This window comes from Felis catus, chromosome B2 (assembly GCF_018350175.1).
Source record: "Felis catus isolate Fca126 chromosome B2, F.catus_Fca126_mat1.0, whole genome shotgun sequence".
Classification (NCBI taxonomy): Eukaryota; Metazoa; Chordata; class Mammalia; order Carnivora; family Felidae; genus Felis; species Felis catus.
This window is the reverse complement of record NC_058372.1, coordinates 144330518-144350193: the sequence shown is the minus strand read 5'-3', so window position 1 is coordinate 144350193 and position 19676 is coordinate 144330518. Positions and strand designations below refer to the sequence as shown.

The 19676-nt window shown below is 47.0% G+C and overlaps 1 protein-coding gene across 5 annotated transcripts in view; it reads left to right on the top strand.

Moving 5' to 3' along the window:
• The first annotated feature begins 3084 nt into the window (after positions 1-3084).
• The window catches only part of AGPAT4 (1-acylglycerol-3-phosphate O-acyltransferase 4), a 126193-nt gene continuing 109601 nt past the window's right edge, over positions 3085-19676 (top strand). Inside the window, exon 1 of one of the 5 annotated variants that reach the window (XM_006932131.5) lies at positions 3085-3236. Coding sequence is in view for 2 of the 5 variants with exons in the window: in XM_019831459.3 (XP_019687018.2) it covers positions 3211-3297 (87 nt within the window). In the remaining 3 variants the exon portion in view is untranslated. Of the gene's footprint in view, positions 3298-3336; positions 3362-19676 lie in introns of those variants that run through there. The other 4 variants (XM_019831459.3, XM_011282550.4, XM_045058333.1 and 1 more) reach the window with 4 other exon arrangements.

Below are 19676 nucleotides of genomic sequence, written 5' to 3'. Positions count from 1 at the left end.
GCTCTTGTGTTGACAGCAGAGAGCCCAAAGGGGGCTCGAACCCATGAACCGTGAGATCATGACCTGAGCTGAAGTCAGCCACTTAACCGTCTGAACCACCCAGGCGCCCCTTCTCTTCCTGTATTCTTATGTGAGGTTGCATATTTGTTGTTGTTGATGTTTATTGGTTATTTGTATATCCTTTTTGTGTGTGTTATAGTTTATATCTTTTATGTCCTTTTAAATCGCTCCACGGGTCAGCATTAATTTTTTACAGTCTTGCTGATGAATGTACTGCCTGCTCTCACCCCTTACAGTTTGTTGTGAGCTAAGCAACTGTGTAGACGTTCTCCTCCACTTCCCTATTCCCATTCTTTGGGCCGTTTCTGAACCTTGTACAGACTTCAGTTACTGCCTCCATTACACCGTATCTTAACTGTTTACAGGTCTTTCGCTCCTAAGACCTTGAGCGCCGTGGGCCAATGTCCACATCTTATTCACGTTTTTGTGTCTTCAGCAACAAAAGCACAGGCACTCAATAAATATTTGTTGAACTGATTTGTTAGATTGTGAACTGGGAATTTTCACAATTCCTTGTCTAGACAGAAACAGCTGAACAAGGAATATCTAAAATAAGAACAGAGTCTAAAGTGTATAAGATTTAGTCCATGAATGTGGTACTTCCACTTTAAATTTTTAGAAGTGGTGACTTTCCCCTGTATTTCTCAGCTATATTGCTGAGATAATTGAGACTGTGAGTAACATCATTGAAATAGACAAAGTGTTAATGTAGCAATAACACACATAATAATTATCATCATAATGGAATCAAGACATATTAAAGTACTGAGATCAGAATAAGACTGGCAATTGTCAAAAATTTTAATTTCATATTGTTTCCATTGAAATCAATGACTGTTCTTGAAGGAGCATCTAGGTGGCTCAGTTGGTTAAGCGTCTCACTCTTGACTTGGCTCAGGTCATGATCTCACGGTTGTGGGATCGAGCCCCTAGTCAGGCTCTGTGCTGGCAGTGCGGACCCTGCTTTGGATCATCTGTCTCCCTCTCTCTCTCTGCCCCTCCCCTGCTGGTGTTTCTCTCTCTCTCTCAAAATAAATAACTAAATTACCCTTGTAATATAGCACAGCTTTATGCAATTTGCAGATTTTGAAATACATTTCCATTCAAGATTCAAATATGAAAAACAGTCTAACTCCACTTGAGAAGTACTTTGAAAAACCTTTGCAAGTTTCCCCCACACTAGAAATAAATGGATTTTAAAACATAATTTGAAAAGTTATAAAAACTCTCAAAAATCGCTTTGGCTGTAAGAAAGGTCTTACAAACATCTTTTATATGCATCTCTGTATGGTCAAACTTTCTTTTAAAAAAATTTTTTTTTCAACGTTTATTTATTTTTGGGACAGAGAAAGACAGAGCATGAACGGGGGAGGGGCAGAGAGAGAGGGAGACACAGAATCGGAAACAGGCTCCAGGCTCTGAGCCATCAGCCCAGAGCCTGACGCGGGGCTCGAACTCACGGACCGCGAGATCGTGACCTGGCTGAAGTCGGACACTTAACCGACTGCGCCACCCAGGCGCCCCCAAACTTTCTTTTTTTAGTTTACTTTGAGAGAGAGAGAGAGAGAGAGAGAGAGCACGAGCAGGGGAGAGGCAGAGAGAGGAAGAGAGAGAATCCCAAGCAGGCTGTGCACTGGCAGGGCAGAGCCCCACATGTGGCTCAAACCCACAAACCAAGAGATCACGACTCCAGCCAGAACCGAGAGTCGGATGCCCAACCGACGGAGCCACCCAGGCACCCGCATTTCTGTATGGTCAAATTAATTTTCACATGTATATTAAAAGAAGACATTGCCACAAATGGGTTTTCTGTCCAGATTCTTCTTTTATGCCTTCCATGTCCTTTAACGTCCCCCTCCCCATCCATGTCCCATCTGCCTCTCTCCCATCACACGTGCCACCAGCATGCCACACACCTTATAGTCCAAACCCCCCTTTGTCAGTTGCGGATGCCCCCTTCTCTCCCACCATAACGGAGCAGAGCTCTTTCTCTGTTCTCTTTCTCTGCTCTCATGGCGCACTGTTTTGCTTGGGTTTTGGTTTGGTTTCCTTCGGATTTAGCAATCTGTAGGTCTTAGTAGTTTTGCAGTGTGGTCTAGTTATTCGCGAGCATTCCATTCTTCCCCGTGGGCTGTCAACATCTAAAGAATGGGGGCGAACACAGGGGTCGTATGCAAAGGCTCCAGTGTTATTTGCGACTATGGTTCTAATAGTGGCCATTTGAAGGGCATACATCTTAACTATTTGGAGGTTGAAATCATGCTGTGGGCATGTTGGAGACGCGGTATTTGCAGAGTTGCTGTTGAAACTCTTTTAAAGTTGTGATGACAGCGTTTGATTCTAAAGGTGTGCCCAGACCCACTCCAGCACACTGGGTGCAAATGCCACGTGCGCATGTGTACGTGTGTGTGTGCGCGCGTGTGCGTGGTAATCGACCCCGGCGGGGAGAAAACACACCGACCCCAGAGCTTCTGTTTCCCAGTTCGGAACGTCTGCGATCACTTGGACTTTCCGGCATTATTTCCTTGAAGGTGCTTCGGGGCGCCGGTGGGTGGAGAGCGATCTCCCCGCAGCCCCGGGCGTAGCAGCGAGGGCGGGGGGGATCCGAGAGCGCGGGCATCTCTCCCCCCCCCTCCCCCAGCAGACCCGCCGAGCGACCCGCGAGCCCGTTTGGGACCGTTTCCAGGTCGCCGCGCGGACGGGGCCGGAGTGCGTCCGGGCCGAGCCTGCAGGAGCCCTCGGGGCCCCGGGGATGCAACAGGGCGTGGGAGCCGCGGCAGGAAGAGAAGGGCCACCTAGCGGGCTTTGTTTCGGATTCCGGCAGGTTCCCCGAGCCGGAGGCTTTGGAACGCGATGCCGACCGAGGAGGCACTTCCTTACACTAATTGCAAGGGGAAGGGAGTGACTCATGTTACACCGGCTCGTAGCTTCCCTCCCCGTAACTGCTAAATTGTAGCTTTAAAAGGAAGTGACATGGGGTGGGGAGAGACGTCAGCTGAGGACCACTTTTTTTTTTTTTCCCGAAGGGTCCACCCCATGGGTGGAGTCTCGCTTTTTTCTTTCCAGTGTTGGCTGACTTACAGCTCCTATAAACTAGTGGCAATTTCTGCACCCCAGCCTGCTCCCTTTCAGTTTCTGGTTCCCAAGCCCATGTGCCAGGGGCCGCCAGCAAGGAGGTATGTGCCGTTCGTGCGATTTCCAGGCGACTTCACCTCTGGGCGTGGCGGATGTTTGTGTGTGAGTGTCTGTGTCTCACTGTTATCCTCTGCGGGGCTGGACCTCACTAAAACCTCTGGAAGGGGTAGGTACAGAACGAGGAAGCGTGGAAGGTGGAGAAGGAAGTCAGGCTCCAGTGGGGACGTGGAGGGGCAGAGCCTGGAAGGCACGGGGGCTCTGCAGCCACAAAAGGACCCTTCCTTTGTGCTCAGCTGGGCGAGCGTTCGTTTCCCGGTGGTGATTTCGAGCTGCCGTTCAGGGCTTCCTCCCCGCCCCCCTCCCCCTGCGGCCCCCTCCCCTTGGGCCAAAGCGTTTTCTCTGCGATAGATGAAGCTGGGGAGAAGGTTCCTGTTACAGATCGGTCTCCTGTGTCATGCAACACGTTCTTCCGTCCCTGGCGTTTCTATGGCAACCACAAAAAAAAATACTCCACAAAAGGCAGCCCCCGATATAAATTGATTTATTTGTATTTCGTTCCGAGTTTGCTGCTTTCCGGACCCGGTTATGGGCTCCGCTTGCCAAAATCCAGCACGGCTTTGTGGCTACCCCCTCCTCACTTTCATTTTGGTTTTTCCCTATCGGAGGAGGGCTGGGGGAGGGGTGTTGTCAAGGAAACAGGCATTTGGGATTACCTCTTTATTTACTTAATTTTTGGCCTATGAATTTCTCCGTCATATCTAGGAATTATGGAAGGAAGGGTTCTGTGTTTATGCGAGTCCTCAGTTTCTGGTCTGTTTTAGGAAACGAAGACAGTTTTCTAGACGTGGTATTAATGCCGTGAGCAGCCTAAGCAAGGGGCGAGCATGCACTTCTTTATAGGAGGTGAGGTCCTTGAGAAAAGTTTTAGAGGGTGTTTGAGGACCAGCGCTGATGGGTACGTTATTATCTGCCCAGGTGTGCCCCATCGCCCAAATATGCAAAAGAGGGTTCTTTGCTGTAGCCTGAACTTACTCAGCACAAAACCTAACTTCAACAAGTACGAGTGGGTGACAAAAGGTAACTACTAGCAGGATTCTCTGTTTGGATTTTTTTGTTTTTGTTTTTGTTTTTCTTTGCACATCTTCCTTATGTGGATCACCTGTGCCATCCGCTCTCATTGAGGTCAGGGTCGGTAGACCTTCTCGTTTTCAAAACCGGGAAAGCATTAGCCCATCTATGATTATGAGGCAAGCGTCTGCAGTTGGAGAAAAGTATCCTGCGAGGAGGGAGAAAGTGTGTGTGTGTGTGTGTGTGTGTGTGTGTGTGTGTGTGTAGGTGGGCAAGGATCAAAGTCCTAAGTTAAAGCTACTGAATCTTCTCATCCTTTATGGGGAGAAAAAGAATTGATTTTCAGGAAAAGTATAGAATACAAGAGAAAAGTATCATCTCTCTGGTAATAAGCAAAGTTAAATATGATTAGAATCAAGGACATGTCTGCTTGAAAGACAGTCCAAATGGGCCTGTTAACAGGTGAGAGTCTTTTATTCAGTAAGTGTGAGGAAATATCTGATAACGGGCACTATTTTCTTAATGGGCATATCCCGAATTACAAGTTAGCCTTTATAAGATAGGTCAATAGTCGTCTCATCCTCGATTCTTAAAATGATCTGTAATTTTAAATAAAGACTTGTGAAGGTCGCTCAGCCCTCCGAGTCCCTTCTCGTTCTTGAAGCCAAAAACATTACTCAGAAACCTCAGGCTAACCCCTCAGCATGGAAGCAGGAAGAAGGGGTGGTTTTAACGAGGTTCTGTTTGCAGAGATCCTGCCCTAAACATGCTATTATCTGGGACTTCTAAAACTTACTATAATGCAAGAGGTCTCAAGTATTTCAGATACAAAAGGGACCTGAAAATGAGGACTGCGTGGTATGGCACCAGGCTAGCCAGAACCAAATGGAGTTAAAGCCAAGAGAACTAGTTAAAGAGCAAAAAGCAAAGTGTCGTTGAAAAGAATCTGCCTCTCACTTTGAAAAGCGCCTGTTGGCACACCTGAGCAGTTGAGTTGTGGGTTTTCCGACGCTCGCAAAGAGCGTGAAAAGCAGTCTTGCTAAGTTACTGTTTTCCTAGTCTGAAAATGGCCCTCGGGGATGTAGATTTACCCCTTGACCCCGCAAAGCAGATGGATGGTGTGTGAGTCAAAGTCTGTCATGGGGGGCGCTCTGGAGTTTCCAGACCTAGCAGTTTCACAACAAAAAGCCTTCCGGCATGGAGTTCAGAGGGCAAGAATCGTTGGGAAGCGCAGCCAGAAATAAATAAATAAATACTGTCCTATAAATGGACCCTGAGCAGAGCTTAAAAACGTAATAATAGCCCTGACCTGGGGAAGGTCAGGGAGACTATAGAGCAAAGCAAATTCAGGACGCCATGAAAGAGGCTGAATAGAGTTGGTTGGTTCCAAGGAAAGACCTTTTGACATTGGCGTCAGTTGCCACTGAGTGGGGGCCTCACTCCAAGGCTCTGAACTGGGTGCCGTGAAACTGCGAAGAAAAGAGAAGTTGTGGTCTGGGCTCCCAAGTTAAAAATCAAGTTAAAAGTTAAAAATCAAGTTAAAAATCCAAGTTAAAACCAAACAGGTGTGAATGACGTGTGCGGACGTGCACAGGGCTGGAGGGCAGGAAACCAGGCAGGAGAGAGGTGAGACAGAGCAGACGTGGTTAGTCTGAGAAGACTATGACCGGGAAGAGGATGTGATGGTTGGAAGGAGAAGAGACAGACAAGTCAAGGGGAATAAGGCAATGTTGTCCCAGCTAACGGGGGTGGGTGGTAGGAGATGGTTCTCAGTTCTTGTCCCAAGTGGGGAGAAGTCCGTCTTTAGTGTGGAAATAGAGCAGGTATATCCTGTGCTGGTGGATATAGATTCAGGGGCAGAATTTTGTCTAAACCAGAGCAAGAAAGACTGGTAGAAGAAAGATGATGTGAGTAGGTGGTGGAATCATACCTCATCCAATGATTGTTGAGTTGAAGCTCAAGAAGTGAAGGCCAGACTTCAATCAAATAAGAGATTTGGGACAGGGAGCCCCACATGCCCCTGTGGCATCATCCTAATAATACCTACCATTGCCATCGCTTTGAATTCTGGGATGGTCAGATGACCGTGGGGCCAACTTAACTACATTTTGTGCAGTCTGCCGTATTCTCAAAAGGAGGTCTAACGAGTAGTGAAGACTCTACATTCACAGTTCTAAATGGTTTTTAATACCTAAATGTGTAGAGAGACCTATGTGATCAAGCCTGCTTAGTAATCATCCAACACTACCCAGAGCATGGGCAACTCTAATTCAGTAGTCTTCATCCAAGACAGAATCAGTTTGGAAATCAAGTTTTGGAACTCTGAAATTTGGCTTAATGTATGGACCAGGGAAGACCACGGCTAAGGCTGTGGGAAAGAGCAAACTCAAATCAGGGACTCATTCTTTTAACAATATGCATTGTGCATCTATTGTCTGTCAAGTGCTATGGACACAACTGTGAGCAAAACTGGATACAGAGTAAACGGCCACAGTTTTCAAATATCTGAAACCTTTTCCAGGGAGATAATGTGACTGGCTGATCTCCATTTTCTTCTAATGACTGAGTAAGAGGAAATATCTTAAAACAAGAGCAATTTTTGGTGAGCATTATCATGGGATGATCTGTCTAACCTATGTCTCCTTCACTTTTCAAGACACACTCTTGTTCCACCAAAGATTTTCTACCTGTTTTTGATTTTGTCTTCATTTTGTTACTCTAGTTGGGTTTGTTCCACTTCTTCCTTTGATCCTAAATCCTACTTTTCAGTCACCCTTCATTCATCCCTTTATACATTCATGCTTACATCATCCATCCACCCATCCATTACTCACTCACTCAACAAATGATATTGACTATCATGTGTCAGGCACTGTAAATGATGGATATAGCAATAAATAGGAAACTATTTCTTTCCTAAATAAGCTCAGGAACTAACAGGGAGAGAAATGTGGAAACAGCCCCTTAAACCAGAGGGTGTTATCTTTGAGAGATGCATTTATTGGCTAATGGTGCTGCATTCTTGTTTCATTGAACAAATTTATACATAGATTGTGCTGGGCAGAGAATGAAAGAGTGGTTAGCTGTTGACCATTGTCCACGTTAAAGTTTTCTTGTATCTTTCACACTGGTTGAGCTTATGGCTGGTGTCAGTAAACATTTATTGATTAATGAAATGGGAAGAGGTAGGATTTCCGACCCAGGAGCCATAGAGGAATAGAGTCCAGAAGACTTACATGTTCTCTTTCTGAAAAGTACAAGCTGAGCCTTAATCTCTCAAAGTTCCCTCATAGCGAGTTACTTGTAGACTTCCATGGGACTATAGCTCCCTCCAGATGCACTCAATGTATAGCGTTTTTAAAAGAGAACCCCCCCCCTTCATCAAAATTATATGCCCAGTGGTTTACCAGAGAGCCTCTTGTCATTTAGAGCTAGGTTTCCCATAACACATTGCAAATCTATGTCTCCTTCCTACAAAACCTAGATTTAGGTTTCAACACCTTAAATCTAAATATCCAAAATACAGAATGTTAAAACTTTGTTGGAGTACTCCTGTTTATATTTCCTGAGGTCATGAAGCTCCTCTTAGAATTGTTTTGTGCCCACTTGATTTCCTGCCTTCATCATGGAATTTGTATGGGCAACCTAAAAAAGTTCTTCTGGAACACCACCCTCCTCTGCTTGTCAGACCTTCAGAGAAAACATTTAGCAAGTTCCCCTTCTTAGTTATTTTGATCTCATATGAGGTCAGCTTCTTCCTCCAGCATGAAGTTGTTGCAGAGTTCCAGATAATTCTGGTTGGCATAGATCTCTCCCTTCTGAATTTGGGTTGTACATAGTAGCTATTTCATGGTCATTTCTATGTGGGCTCCTACAAGAGAAGAGGCCACATTTTGGACTTCTTAGGAGTCTGAAGCTGATCACTAAAATTTCTGCAGAAGGTTATTGCTCAGTCTGGGGGATGACAGGTAACTTGCAGAAGCCATCAGAGATGTTGAGGTGACCAGCCAACCTGTAGGCTCTCTGAGAACGCTTGTAGCCCGCCTTCACGAGGACTTCCTGTGTCTATTACAGAGACCTCCCATGTATCAATTCATTTGATCCTTATAACAAACCAAGCAGGTAAAAGTTTTCTTACTTTCCATTTTACAGATATAGAAGGCAAAGATTAGTGAGTTATTCACCTGGTTTCATAATAAGTAACAGAGCTAAGATTTGAACCAAGACCATAGCTTTCCCGAGCCCAGCTTGGAACCACTGTGCCCTCCGTATGGTTGGTTGGCATTGTATCCATCTGTCTGTGCCCAGGGCCAGCGCGGTGTTGCATACTGAACAGACACGCAGCAAACATTTCTGACGTAATCATCAGATCTCCACCATGCAGACCTTCCCCTGTATCCCTTTCATCTTAGTTTTTGGGAGCTGCAGAAATACTGGAAGAGACAGCAGTGGTTTTGAACTTGGGGAAAAACCAGTAGCAGAATGTGTAAGACACGCTACTGTGGTTTTCAAGGAGCTTGGCTGTTCTGGTTTAGCCAGGGAAGTGATCTGGTGGGGAAGGGGAAGGGCCCTGTTGCTAAAATATCTGAATGACAGTGCAAGGCGTCACATCAAATTAAATAGGAACTGTTCTCAAAACACATTTTTAACCAAGGGTTGAACTTTGCTTAGAAATTGCTCTTAAGGACACCTGTGGTGGCTTCTTGAAAGGCTCCCAAGGCTGTGGGTGGAGAGTCTGACTCTCTTTTCTGCTGTTGATTGCCAGCAAATCTATCACCGAGTGTAAAGGCAGAGTGTCATCTGGGAAGACATTGCCTGTGCTGATCTCAGACAAACTTTGAAATAAGAGCTGGTGAAATGAATTGATGGGGAGGGAAATTTGGTCTTTTTCCCATCTCCATCGGCTCCCTCGTGAGCTGTCACCTCTCTGTGGGCAGAGGTTAACCCAGGCTGATGAAATTTTAAAGAGTCTGTCCGTACCAAGTGCTTCTTCCCAGAATGCTGCCGCTCTCAGCACACAATCAGTGCAGTCCCCGAACCTTCCTACTGGGACCAGCTCATGCCCCTCTCTTTTCTTTCTTCTGCTGCGGAGAAGGGCAGGTTGCGTGGAGATATGGCGACAGCTTCTTTTCCCAAATGTGCACCACCCTTTGGGTCTATCTCTCAAACTCCTCGCCTCTGTTTTCCTCCATCCCATCATCCGTGCTTTAGAAAACTCACTCAAGATGCCATTACATTATATGACAATTCAGTCTTTATGGTTCTATCCTTTTTATTTTTTTTCAGTTTTTTTAAGTTTATTTATTTATTTTGAGAGAGAGAGAGAGAGAGAGAGAGAGAGCGAGCATGAGTAGGGGAGGTACAGACAGAGGGAGAGAGAGAATCCCAAGCAGGCTCTGCACTGTCAGCACAGAGCCCGATGTGGGGCTCAAACACATGAACTGTGAGATCGTGACCTGAGCCGAGATCAAGAGTCAGATGCTTAACCCACTGAGCCACCCAGGCGCCCCTTTATGGTTCTATCCTAATGACTGCACTGGGTGCTTCCTGGTGGACTGGGGTTTTCTAACTGCACTGTTTCTTGCACAGAGCAGGGTCTGGCATTGAATGGGTACTGTAGCCTAGAGAAAGGTGGGCGCAAGGAGTCAGGGGTCAGATGGCCCCCGCCAGGACTTCCCAGGCTGACTTTCCTTGAGGACAAATTCTCAACCTGGGCGCTGTTGACATTTTGGGCCAAGTCATTCCTTGTGGGGCCTTGCTGTGCGTTGCGGGATGTTTGCATGCCAGTAGTCACCTCCCCACCCCAGGAGTGACAGCCAGAAACATTCCAGACTTTGTTAAATGTACTCTGGCAGGGTGGAGTTACCTGCCATTGGGAACTCTAGGGAACTCTTAACGTCTGACACTCAGAAACGTGGTTAGCTGGCTGGTGATCTAAGAGAACTCATCTCTCAGGACTAACTTGCACTCACCAGCTTTATAACAATGGCCCCAACCAAAGGGGCAATTCGTTCATTTAAATCAATTGATAGGAATTGAAAAATAACAAGAACACAGGTGTAACCACAAAATAATCAAATGTGGCCCCCTGCCCAGGATTCCATTTAGGTCGCCCCTACCCCTCAGCTGGCTGAGCCCGGGGTGGGCAGGGGGGCTAAACTTTGGGTGGGACAACCCACTCCCCAGTCCCCGGTGGGATGGATTAACATATGTAAGGAAAGAGTTGTGAGAACAGCTCAGCATTCCTGACTTCTGGTGAGTCTGCTGGGATTTACTGATTAATTCCCAGTTTCTAGGCCAACCAGTGTGCTCCCCACCCAGGTCTCCCTGGTTATTTATTTGCCTCTTAGTACCCACCTCCAATTCTGTAGGCATTTCAAGTCTCTTCTGCCTTCTCACTGAAGCCAGAGGGTCACTTTTATTGCTGGTCCTGGGACCAGCTCCTACTTCAGGTAACCCCCCACCCCACCCTGCCTCGGCATCCCCAAGGCGCCCCAACGGCTCCCCGGCAGCTCTCCAGACCGGTGCCGGCAACGCCAGGCGTCTAGTCTGTCCAGGTGTTGTGTCTTCCCTTCTCTTCCCTTCTTCCTTCCAGGACCAGAAAGATGGGCGTGGGGGTGGGGGTGGGGTCTATTCTTCCAAACTCCCACACAATTCCAGAACCTTCTCACAGCATTCCTTCCTGAACCCTTGTATCCAGCCTATGGTTGGCCAAGCACTGAAGGTACAGAGAAGAACCAGAGGGAGTCTGCCCATGGGGATAAGACAGACTATAAAAGCATTGCATACACTTGCATGATGTGCTCTCTCCCATAGCTTCCCTGGATCTTCTTTCAGGGTTAAAGGACCTTCCATAGCTTCAAAATGAGCAGAAATTCTACATCTTAACCCCTGAATCATGTGGAAATTTAAGAAGTTACTTAAGACCAAATAATCTAATGAAAGTTTTGTGGTGTCACTAAAATCCTCATTTGGCCTCCATTTCTAGCAGAATAATAGGGTTAAAGTTTAAGTAGGGGAAACAGGGAGAAAGGACTGCGGAGATATTTTAAATGTGCCTGATTGTTTTAATTATTTATATTGGGTCCAATTTTAGCTAGATTGAGATTTCATCCCCCCTCCCCTTCTTCCACTCCTTCTGTCTTCTCAAATGGTTGAATCTGTGATTTGTCTTTAAGACAGTCTGGTCTTAACAGCTTCCCCTCCGGCCTGGTTCCCCAGAGAAGATGTACCTGTCTTGAACATGTGCTTAGCCAGGCTGGGATCTAGTTGTTCCCTGTGGGTGTTGGGCAAGCGTTGAGTTGCAATTTCCCAAGAACGGTTATGCTATGTGGCACACCCTGCCTGCCTCTCTGGGCAGGGAGAGGATTAGCAGGTGGGGAGTCAAGGTGTCCAGTCCTTGTCAAAGGCCACAGGAATATTTCATTAGCGAGAATCTGGTGACTGTCCCGCCTCCTTCCCTAGACACTTTCTGCTGGGCCACAGAGACTGGGGGTCTTTTCGGGACAGTGAGAAGCAGCATGGCACAAGGGAGGACCAGGGCAGGGTAGCAAAGCCTGGGTTGGGGCCCCAGTCCTAGCCACCTGCTTCCTTTCAGTGGGACCTTGGGCTTCTTGAAACTAGGAGCTGTCTCTTGGTGGGTACTGTCCCTGGCACTGGGAGGTAGCCTCACATGTCCTGTGTCCTCATTTCTCAGTCTGGCCAGGGAGGAGTCCAGGCGTAGACACAAACGTCTTCAACCACCCACAAGTTGGGGACATATTGGGGAGTGTGCCAGCAATTTGTGCTGAGCTGCGGGAGAGACTGGGCCCAGGTCACCCAAGCATCCGTTTTGCGGAAAGATCTACAATTTATTTTACTTTAAAAAAGACAACAGGGGCGCCTGGGTGGCGCAGTCGGTTAAGCGTCCGACTTCAGCCAGGTCACGATCTCGCGGTCCGTGAGTTCGAGCCCCGCGTCAGGCTCTGGGCTGATGGCTCAGAGCCTGGAGCCTGTTTCCGATTCTGTGTCTCCCTCTCTCTCTGCCCCTCCCCCATTCATGCTTTGTCTCTCTCTGTCCCAAAAATACATAAACATTGAAAAAAAAATTTAAAAAAAAAAAAAAGACAACAAAGATGGATGGGCCATGATATAACACACAACATTTACATGAACTTTTAAGACAAAACCCGCTCGATTGTTTGGATGGCTTTAGGCCATAGCTCCAGACCTTTTGGAGTTAGCTTCCTCTGCTAAAGGGAACATTTCTGCAGAAACTTCTAGAGTGCTGAGCTGGATGATCTCTAAGTGACTTTGTGGGAAGGAAGAGTCGATTTATTGTGCTGTCCCTTCCAATGCCTTTCCTCTTTACCACTGTCACTAAATGAGGAGTCTTGGGGATGGGATGGGGTGGGGGGGAAGCAGGGTTTGAGTCATCTCTGAGAACTGGCCTGCCTTGACTCTGTTTTCTCCTCTGTCTGTTCTGATGGTATAACTGATGGGGGGTTGCTTGGGTCTCTTTTTGGCTCTGGTCACCCACCACCCACCTTTTTGGACTTTCCTCCCTTCTACTGGAATAACCCCATCTCCGGATTAGCACAGTGCCTTGTTCTGTTCTTTCTAATGTCTCTTCCTCTCCCATTGCCTTGACTATCTCTCGAATAAGGAGTTACTTCAACTCCTACTGCCTGCAGCTATCTTTTATCTTATTGTCAGTTTATGATACATTACTTCCCGTCCTCATAAGTATTTCTTTCATTGGGATTATCTTTTGAAATTTGGACAAAACAGGCAAGTAAAATTTGCCGATTCTAATCCCAACAAGCTATCATAAAGGTACCCATTACTCCACGCTCTCCAGTGGGGAGAAAAATAACCTAAGTCAAACCTCCTGTGTAAATAAGAAGGCTGGATAGACCTTGTTGTAATAGAGGGAAAGAGGAGAACCCGACACCTAACTACCCTCAATGAACCACTTTTTTTTCCCTTTCCAGTTAAACTTTGTGGGAGGAAAAAAAAAATCTGAACTGTGGACTTTGCCCAGGCATAAGCAAACCATGTTTTATTTGGTATATTCGAGAATAATAAGGAAGAAGGGTCGACCTCGTGTGTGTGTGTGTGTGTGTGTGTGTGTGTCCTTACTCTTCTTAAAACCATGTTATTAGGCCACCTGGCTGGCTTGGTTGGTAGAGCGTGTGACTCTTGATCTCAGGGTCAGGAGCTCAAGCCCCACATTGGTTGTAGAGATTACTTAAGTAAATAAAGCCATATTGTTAAGCATAGATACGCTGTGTCACTTGGCCCAACATTTCACTGAAGATGCGAGTAACGCTGTGAAATTATTAGGCTGCTGTGATGTCTGCACATAAGAAGTCTTACCACGTATTCCAGTGCAATGTATATTTGCATATTTGTGTGACACAGGATGGTGCGATCGGCATTATGGTGTGGGGCCTGTTGAAAGTAGAGAAAAGGTACTCTGTGACCACAGGGGGTTTATTATCTAATTTAGTTTAAACGAGCAAGTCTGCCAAAGTGCATTCCATTTAGGAGATGGTTGAATATCTGCTTGGGGACGGATTCGACCATGTGGAGCCAGCCCCAAATCTGTAGTGGGAAATAATTATTGTCAAAAGCCTATGTACTTTATGAGGCCAGATCTGATTTTTACCCTGAACCTACTGGCACGGCGTGTATAATACCGAAATTACTGGCTTAACAAGGGTGGTTACCTGTTTGCCTGCGTAAATTGTGAAAAAACAACCACGATAGCAAGGTAGGAGAAGAAGGAATGGTCGACTGAAAAAACTTGTCCGGGGGCGTCTGGGTGGCTCAGTCGGTTAAGCGTCCGATTTCGGCTCAGGTCATGATCTCACGGTTTGTGGGTTTGAGCCCCGCGTCCGGCTCTGGGCTGATGGCTCAGAGCCTGGAGCCTGCTTCCGATTCTGTGTCTCCCTCTCTCTCTGCCCCTCCCCAGCTCACACTTTGTCTCTCTTTCTCTCTTAAAAATAAATAAACATTAAAAAAAATTTTTTTAAACCGTCCATGGTTGAGACACACTCACGTCCGGCAGAATCGAGGTCCTGAGCCGTTGGTGTGGTATCTAACCTACTCCATTTACTAAGGAGGAGAGTCCAGATGCCAGTGAAAAAGAAGTTGCCATCAAAAACAAGGAACGGTTTCGTCAACTTTAGTTCTAAATTTTAGCTTTGCCGAAAATTATTTTCACTAAAAAAAAAAAGTTGTCCCTGGTTCACGGGGGTGACGAAGCTGATGGCTACACGTAAAGTCCAGGTGGCCAGCTGCCTGCCCTCGGGCCGTAGCCCTCCTGCGCGGAAGCCGAGCTCTGAGTGGCCATCCAGGTCCAGATGGAGTCTCCTGGAGCGTCTGCTCCCTGTTCTCAGTCTCCTTCCAACCCCAGACTCCAATGGAAGGAAAGGAATCAAAGGAAGAAAGGGTGAGCCTCCGTGGAGCTGGCATGCTTGGTCTTTGATGCAGAGGCAGAGTTGGGGACGCAGCCACAGAGGGCACGGAGGGAAGACGTGGCTCCAGCCAGCTACATCTCACTCCCTGTATTCCCGTCCCCGGGCCTCCGTGGCAGAGCCTTGCCCACGTTCTCAACCTTGCCTGCCTGTTAGAATTGCCCGCCTTGGACCAGCTGCTTGAGTCTCTGGTTCCTCGATTAAAAAAAAAAAATGTTTCCTAGGTGATTCTGAGGGGCTGGGAGAACAGGAACCGTGTGACAGAAAGAGGGTGGCTAGGAAGACAGCGACTGGACAAACAGAAACCAGAACCAGGAGACAAGCGATGGGGATGATGATGATAGCCACATTTACGGTTATCATGTGCCAGGCAGGGTTCCAGAAACAGCTAAGCTTCACCATGACCCCGTGAAGTAGGACCTACTATCTCCATCTTACCGAGGAGGAAACTGAGGTTCAGTAATCTGCCCGGGGTCGTGGAGCCCATAAAGGCAAAGCAGGTCTTTGGCTCTTGAGTCCCTGCCCTGGTGTTAAGGCTGATAACTTTCCGTGACACAGCCTCTCCAGATACTCAGTCTGCAAGGTTCCGTGTTACAAGAGTGCCGCAAGGAGCTCAGAGCCTACTTCGTAACTAAAACAAAAGGAATAAAGCGGATGAAACCGGTTGCAGGAAATCCCCTCATCCCTGATTTTGTTTTGCCTTGTGTTTTGCCCAGCGCCTCTTGGATTTCACTTTAACGGTGGTGGTAGAGAGTCATAGCAGAAAGAGTCAGGAAGGTTCTGTCGTCTCTGACCGACATCTGTTCCTAGGATGGAGGTAGAGTTACATGACTGAGTCTTCCCACGTCAAATACAGCTTGGTGGCATTACATTATCAGCTGGAGCGATGGAAAGTAAGATGTCCCACCAGCCTGCTTCACTAGCGAGGATGCCCCGGTCTGGGTGCTGTGTCACAGCTCCATTCCGCTGACATTGTGTCAGGTTATTCATACGCGCTGAGCGTCTGGACCAGTGTGGTGGATGTGACTGACCATTGAAGTCATGCACGTTATGAATCTTCGCTAAGCACCTGCCACGGCCAGGTCCACACGCTGGACACCGTGGACACAGACGAAAGCACTTTTGCGCCTAAGGAATTCAGGCTGTAGGACGGCAGACAGATACACAAAGGAAAACATTCATTGATGTTACACGGCCTGTGCTGAACCTTTTACATCACTTCCCCAGGCAGTAAGTAATCTTTACCACGCAAGGGTTAAGTTCTTGAATCCTGAACTTCACAGCGAAGATAGAGGGGACCCTGAGAAGGCAGGGAAAAGAGCATGTCTCGGTTTGGGGGAGGGCAGCTGGGTGGTACAGGCTAGGGCAGGGTTTGGAAAGATGAGCTCATGCCGGGCAAGTCAACTGGGGGAGGAGGAAGGGAGGGCAGCAGGCAGATGGGACAGACCCGGAGTGCAGATGTGGGACAGTGAGCCCTGCTGGGGCAAAGTGACCACTGAGGTGTGCCCTCTAGGAAAACCGTCCTGACCTCCTCACTGCCCTGCCCGCCCTCACTTTTTATTCTAAAAACACACTGCATTTTGGGAGGGTAGCTGCTATCATTTAAATTTCTCTCCTCCTTCCCTACTGTGTAGCCAGCTCCTGGATGCCATTGGGCGTTTCCACTCCCCTGGGTGGTGCCTCAGTAAATATTGGGGAAGGAGTGACGGGCATCCTCCGGGGAGGGGTCCTTACAGGGGGAGCCTCTCTCACCAACCCCCCACCCCCACCCCCCGCCGATGCTGCCAGTTTTATTGCAGCCTGAACCACATCAGAGCAACAAGCTGCCAGGCCAGCAGGGCTTCTGTTGGAGGCACTGAACCTCTTTCCCCAGGAGATGTTTCTGTCGTTAGAGGATGCAGTTCAGCGGCAGCCCCAAACACGCGCAGTGCCGCGTGGCCATGGAAGTCCTCCCGTGGTGGCCCGTGCGGGTCCCAATGTGTGAACTGTAGCGTCGCACAGAACCTCCCGCTTGGTATGAGCTCTGCACTCACGGTCTTGAAATTCTTCCTAAATTCTGACCAAGGGGCCCTACGCTCTCATTTTGCACCGGGCCCTGAAAATGATCTAGTCCCTACGGCATTGAGTGTAGAGAGGTTTATTGGGTGTTCGTGAATGCCAGGGCGTCTGGTGGGGCTACAGTTCTGCCCTCACTGCGGACAGCTGTTCAAAAGCAAGACTGTGTGAGACAAGATGGCCACATAAAGATCCGTCTGTGACCACCAGCAGCTCAGGGCGTGGATGCCACTGCCAGCCAGTGTCACGTGAGGCCATCTCGGAGTAGGAAGGATGGTGTGTTTGTTGGGCAAAGCTTGTGGTAAAATTGTTCGCACACATTCTTTACCTCTGGCCATGTGATTAAATTTTCAACCGAATCTTCCTGAAACTCAGTCTGAAGAATGGCTCTCTGTTGATGGTGTTTCCGTGGTGTTTTGGGGGGGAAAATAGAACCATCTTCCAACATACGAAGATGCCAAAGTCCAAGGCCAAAGTTGCCTCAACTAAGAGAAATCATTTCTGGTGATCGTGAGAGATTATTGCTCTCCTGTGCCCGTTTAAGTGTGTGCTATGTTTTCTGTATTTTGGTTGCCTTTCTGACTCGAGGCCTGAATAAAAAATATATGTTTCAGGTTTTCTGTGAAAACAGCAACTTTATATTCAGTAGAAAATAACTTTTTAAAAAACAAAATTCTACGGGGCGCCTGGGTGGCGCAGTCGGTTAAGCGTCCGACTTCAGCCAGGTCACGATCTCGCGGTCCGGGAGTTCGAGCCCCGCATCAAGCTCTGGGCTGATGGCTCAGAGCCTGGAGCCTGTTTCCGATTCTGTGTCTCCCTCTCTCTCTGCCCCTCCCCCGTTCATGCTCTGTCTCTCTCTGTCCCAAAATAAATAAAAACGTTGAAAAAAAATTAAAAAAAAACCAAAATTCTAAAAATTAATACGTAGATACTTTCAGGTATTTGGAGATTCTGCCCACCCTGTTTATGGGAAATCTGTTTTCAAATGGGGAAGGATAGAAAAACGAAAAGGTGGGATTGCTGCCATTTTGAATTCTTTCAGTTATTCCAGCCAAGACAAATCACTTTTTAAGGAATGGAGAGAATTTACAGTTTTCATCTCTGAATTGCCATTCTCACTCTTGGCGATCTCGTGGGGAAATTGGAAAAGTATCATACGACTGGAGACAAGTGAAATTCCCTGTTTGCAAAAGCTGGGAAACATAAATACTGGAGCCTTTATTCTGGTATGCAGGACTGGCCCCAAATATTTCAGTTCATTAACTAATAAATAATCAATCACATGGAGCCAGCATCCACTGTAGCTAAATTCTGTTGAGTTGACTTAACCTGATTTTTTCATTGGTACCATTATTGGGTGGGTCAATGGGGAAAATGCCAGAGCAAAGGTGTTATCTTTATTTAAGTAAAACTGTAACAGAATGTACCCATATGCCTTTATGTATATGACAGGGCAGCTGGGGGTACCCATATGCCTTTATGTATATGACAGACCAGCTGGACTCATAGCTAATGAAACAATGAAACAGGCATGTTTTTATTTCCACTATGAAACAGAAGATGGAACTCATGCTGTCTTTCCTCTTTTCTATTTTACATCTCTTTCTCATTCATTCCTGCCTACATTCCTTTTTAACTTCCACGAAGACAGTTCATTGAAACTGACTCCTCCTATTCAAAGGATCAGCCTATCGTTCTTTTCTATTGTTAGGAATTTGACCACTTTTTACAATTCTTCCATTCATTCATGTAATTGTTGATGGCTTTTTTGAGACATATTTTACATATCATAAAATTCATCCATTTTAAGTGTGTAGTTCAATGAGATGGTAAATGTATCCTGTTTTGCAATGGTCACCATTGTGTAATGGTCATTCATCACAGAGCCTTTTTTTGTCACCCTCAGCAAGTGCCTTGTTCCGATGGGATCCTCACTTGCACCTATAGCCCCAGGTGATCAGCAGTCCATTTTCTGTCTCTACACTTTTGCCTTTTATGGGAGCTGCCTATCAATGGAATAACTCAACATGTAGTGTTTTGTGTCTGGTTTCTTTCATTTAGCATAGTTTTTCTGAGACCTGTCCATGTGTTGCATGGGTCAATCGTTTGTTCCTCTGTTTTGCTAAGCAGTAGTCCATTGGATGGACTAACCACATCTTGTTTATTCATTCACCTGGTGATGGATGTATGGTTTTCAACATCCATCCAGTTTTAAGTTTACTGCTTTTTTTTTAAAAAAATTAATGTTTATTTATTTATTTTGAGAGGCAGAGAGAGTGAGCATGTGAACAGGGGAAGGGCAGAGAGAGAGGGAGAGAGAGAGAGAGAGAGAGAGAGAGAGAGAGAGAGAGAATCCCAAGCAGGCTCCACCCTGTCAGCACAGAGCCCCACGTGGAGCTCGAACTCATGAACCATGAGATCATGACCTGAGCTGAAACCAAGAGTCAGACTCGTAACTGACTGAGCCACCCAGGTGCCCCAGTAAGTTTACTACTTTTATTCCTGATTCAAAGTACAGGTTGGAAATAAGTCCCATTTTCTTTGCTGCTTCATCCCTATCCCCAGAATCCCATTTGAGCGACACGAACATTCACAGAAGGGCTTGGAGGAAGAGTGAGGAGAGCTGCCCCCACCGTCCCTGGCCACAGTGTCTGTCTCTCAGACTATGCAGCAGGTGCTTCGACTTGGGCGCTGTAGGTTGATCAAGCTAACAACTCTGATCTGGGGGAAAGAGCAGGTCTCTCAGATCTAAAACTGGACAACAGGGAATATAAATTCCTGACTCCTGTCGTGGCTCATTTGTCTCCCACCCCCAAAAATGTAAAAATGTCCATGTTGCCAGACTGATGAACCCACTTTTCCCCCCTCGATTATTTACCTCCCCACGGATTTCATTGC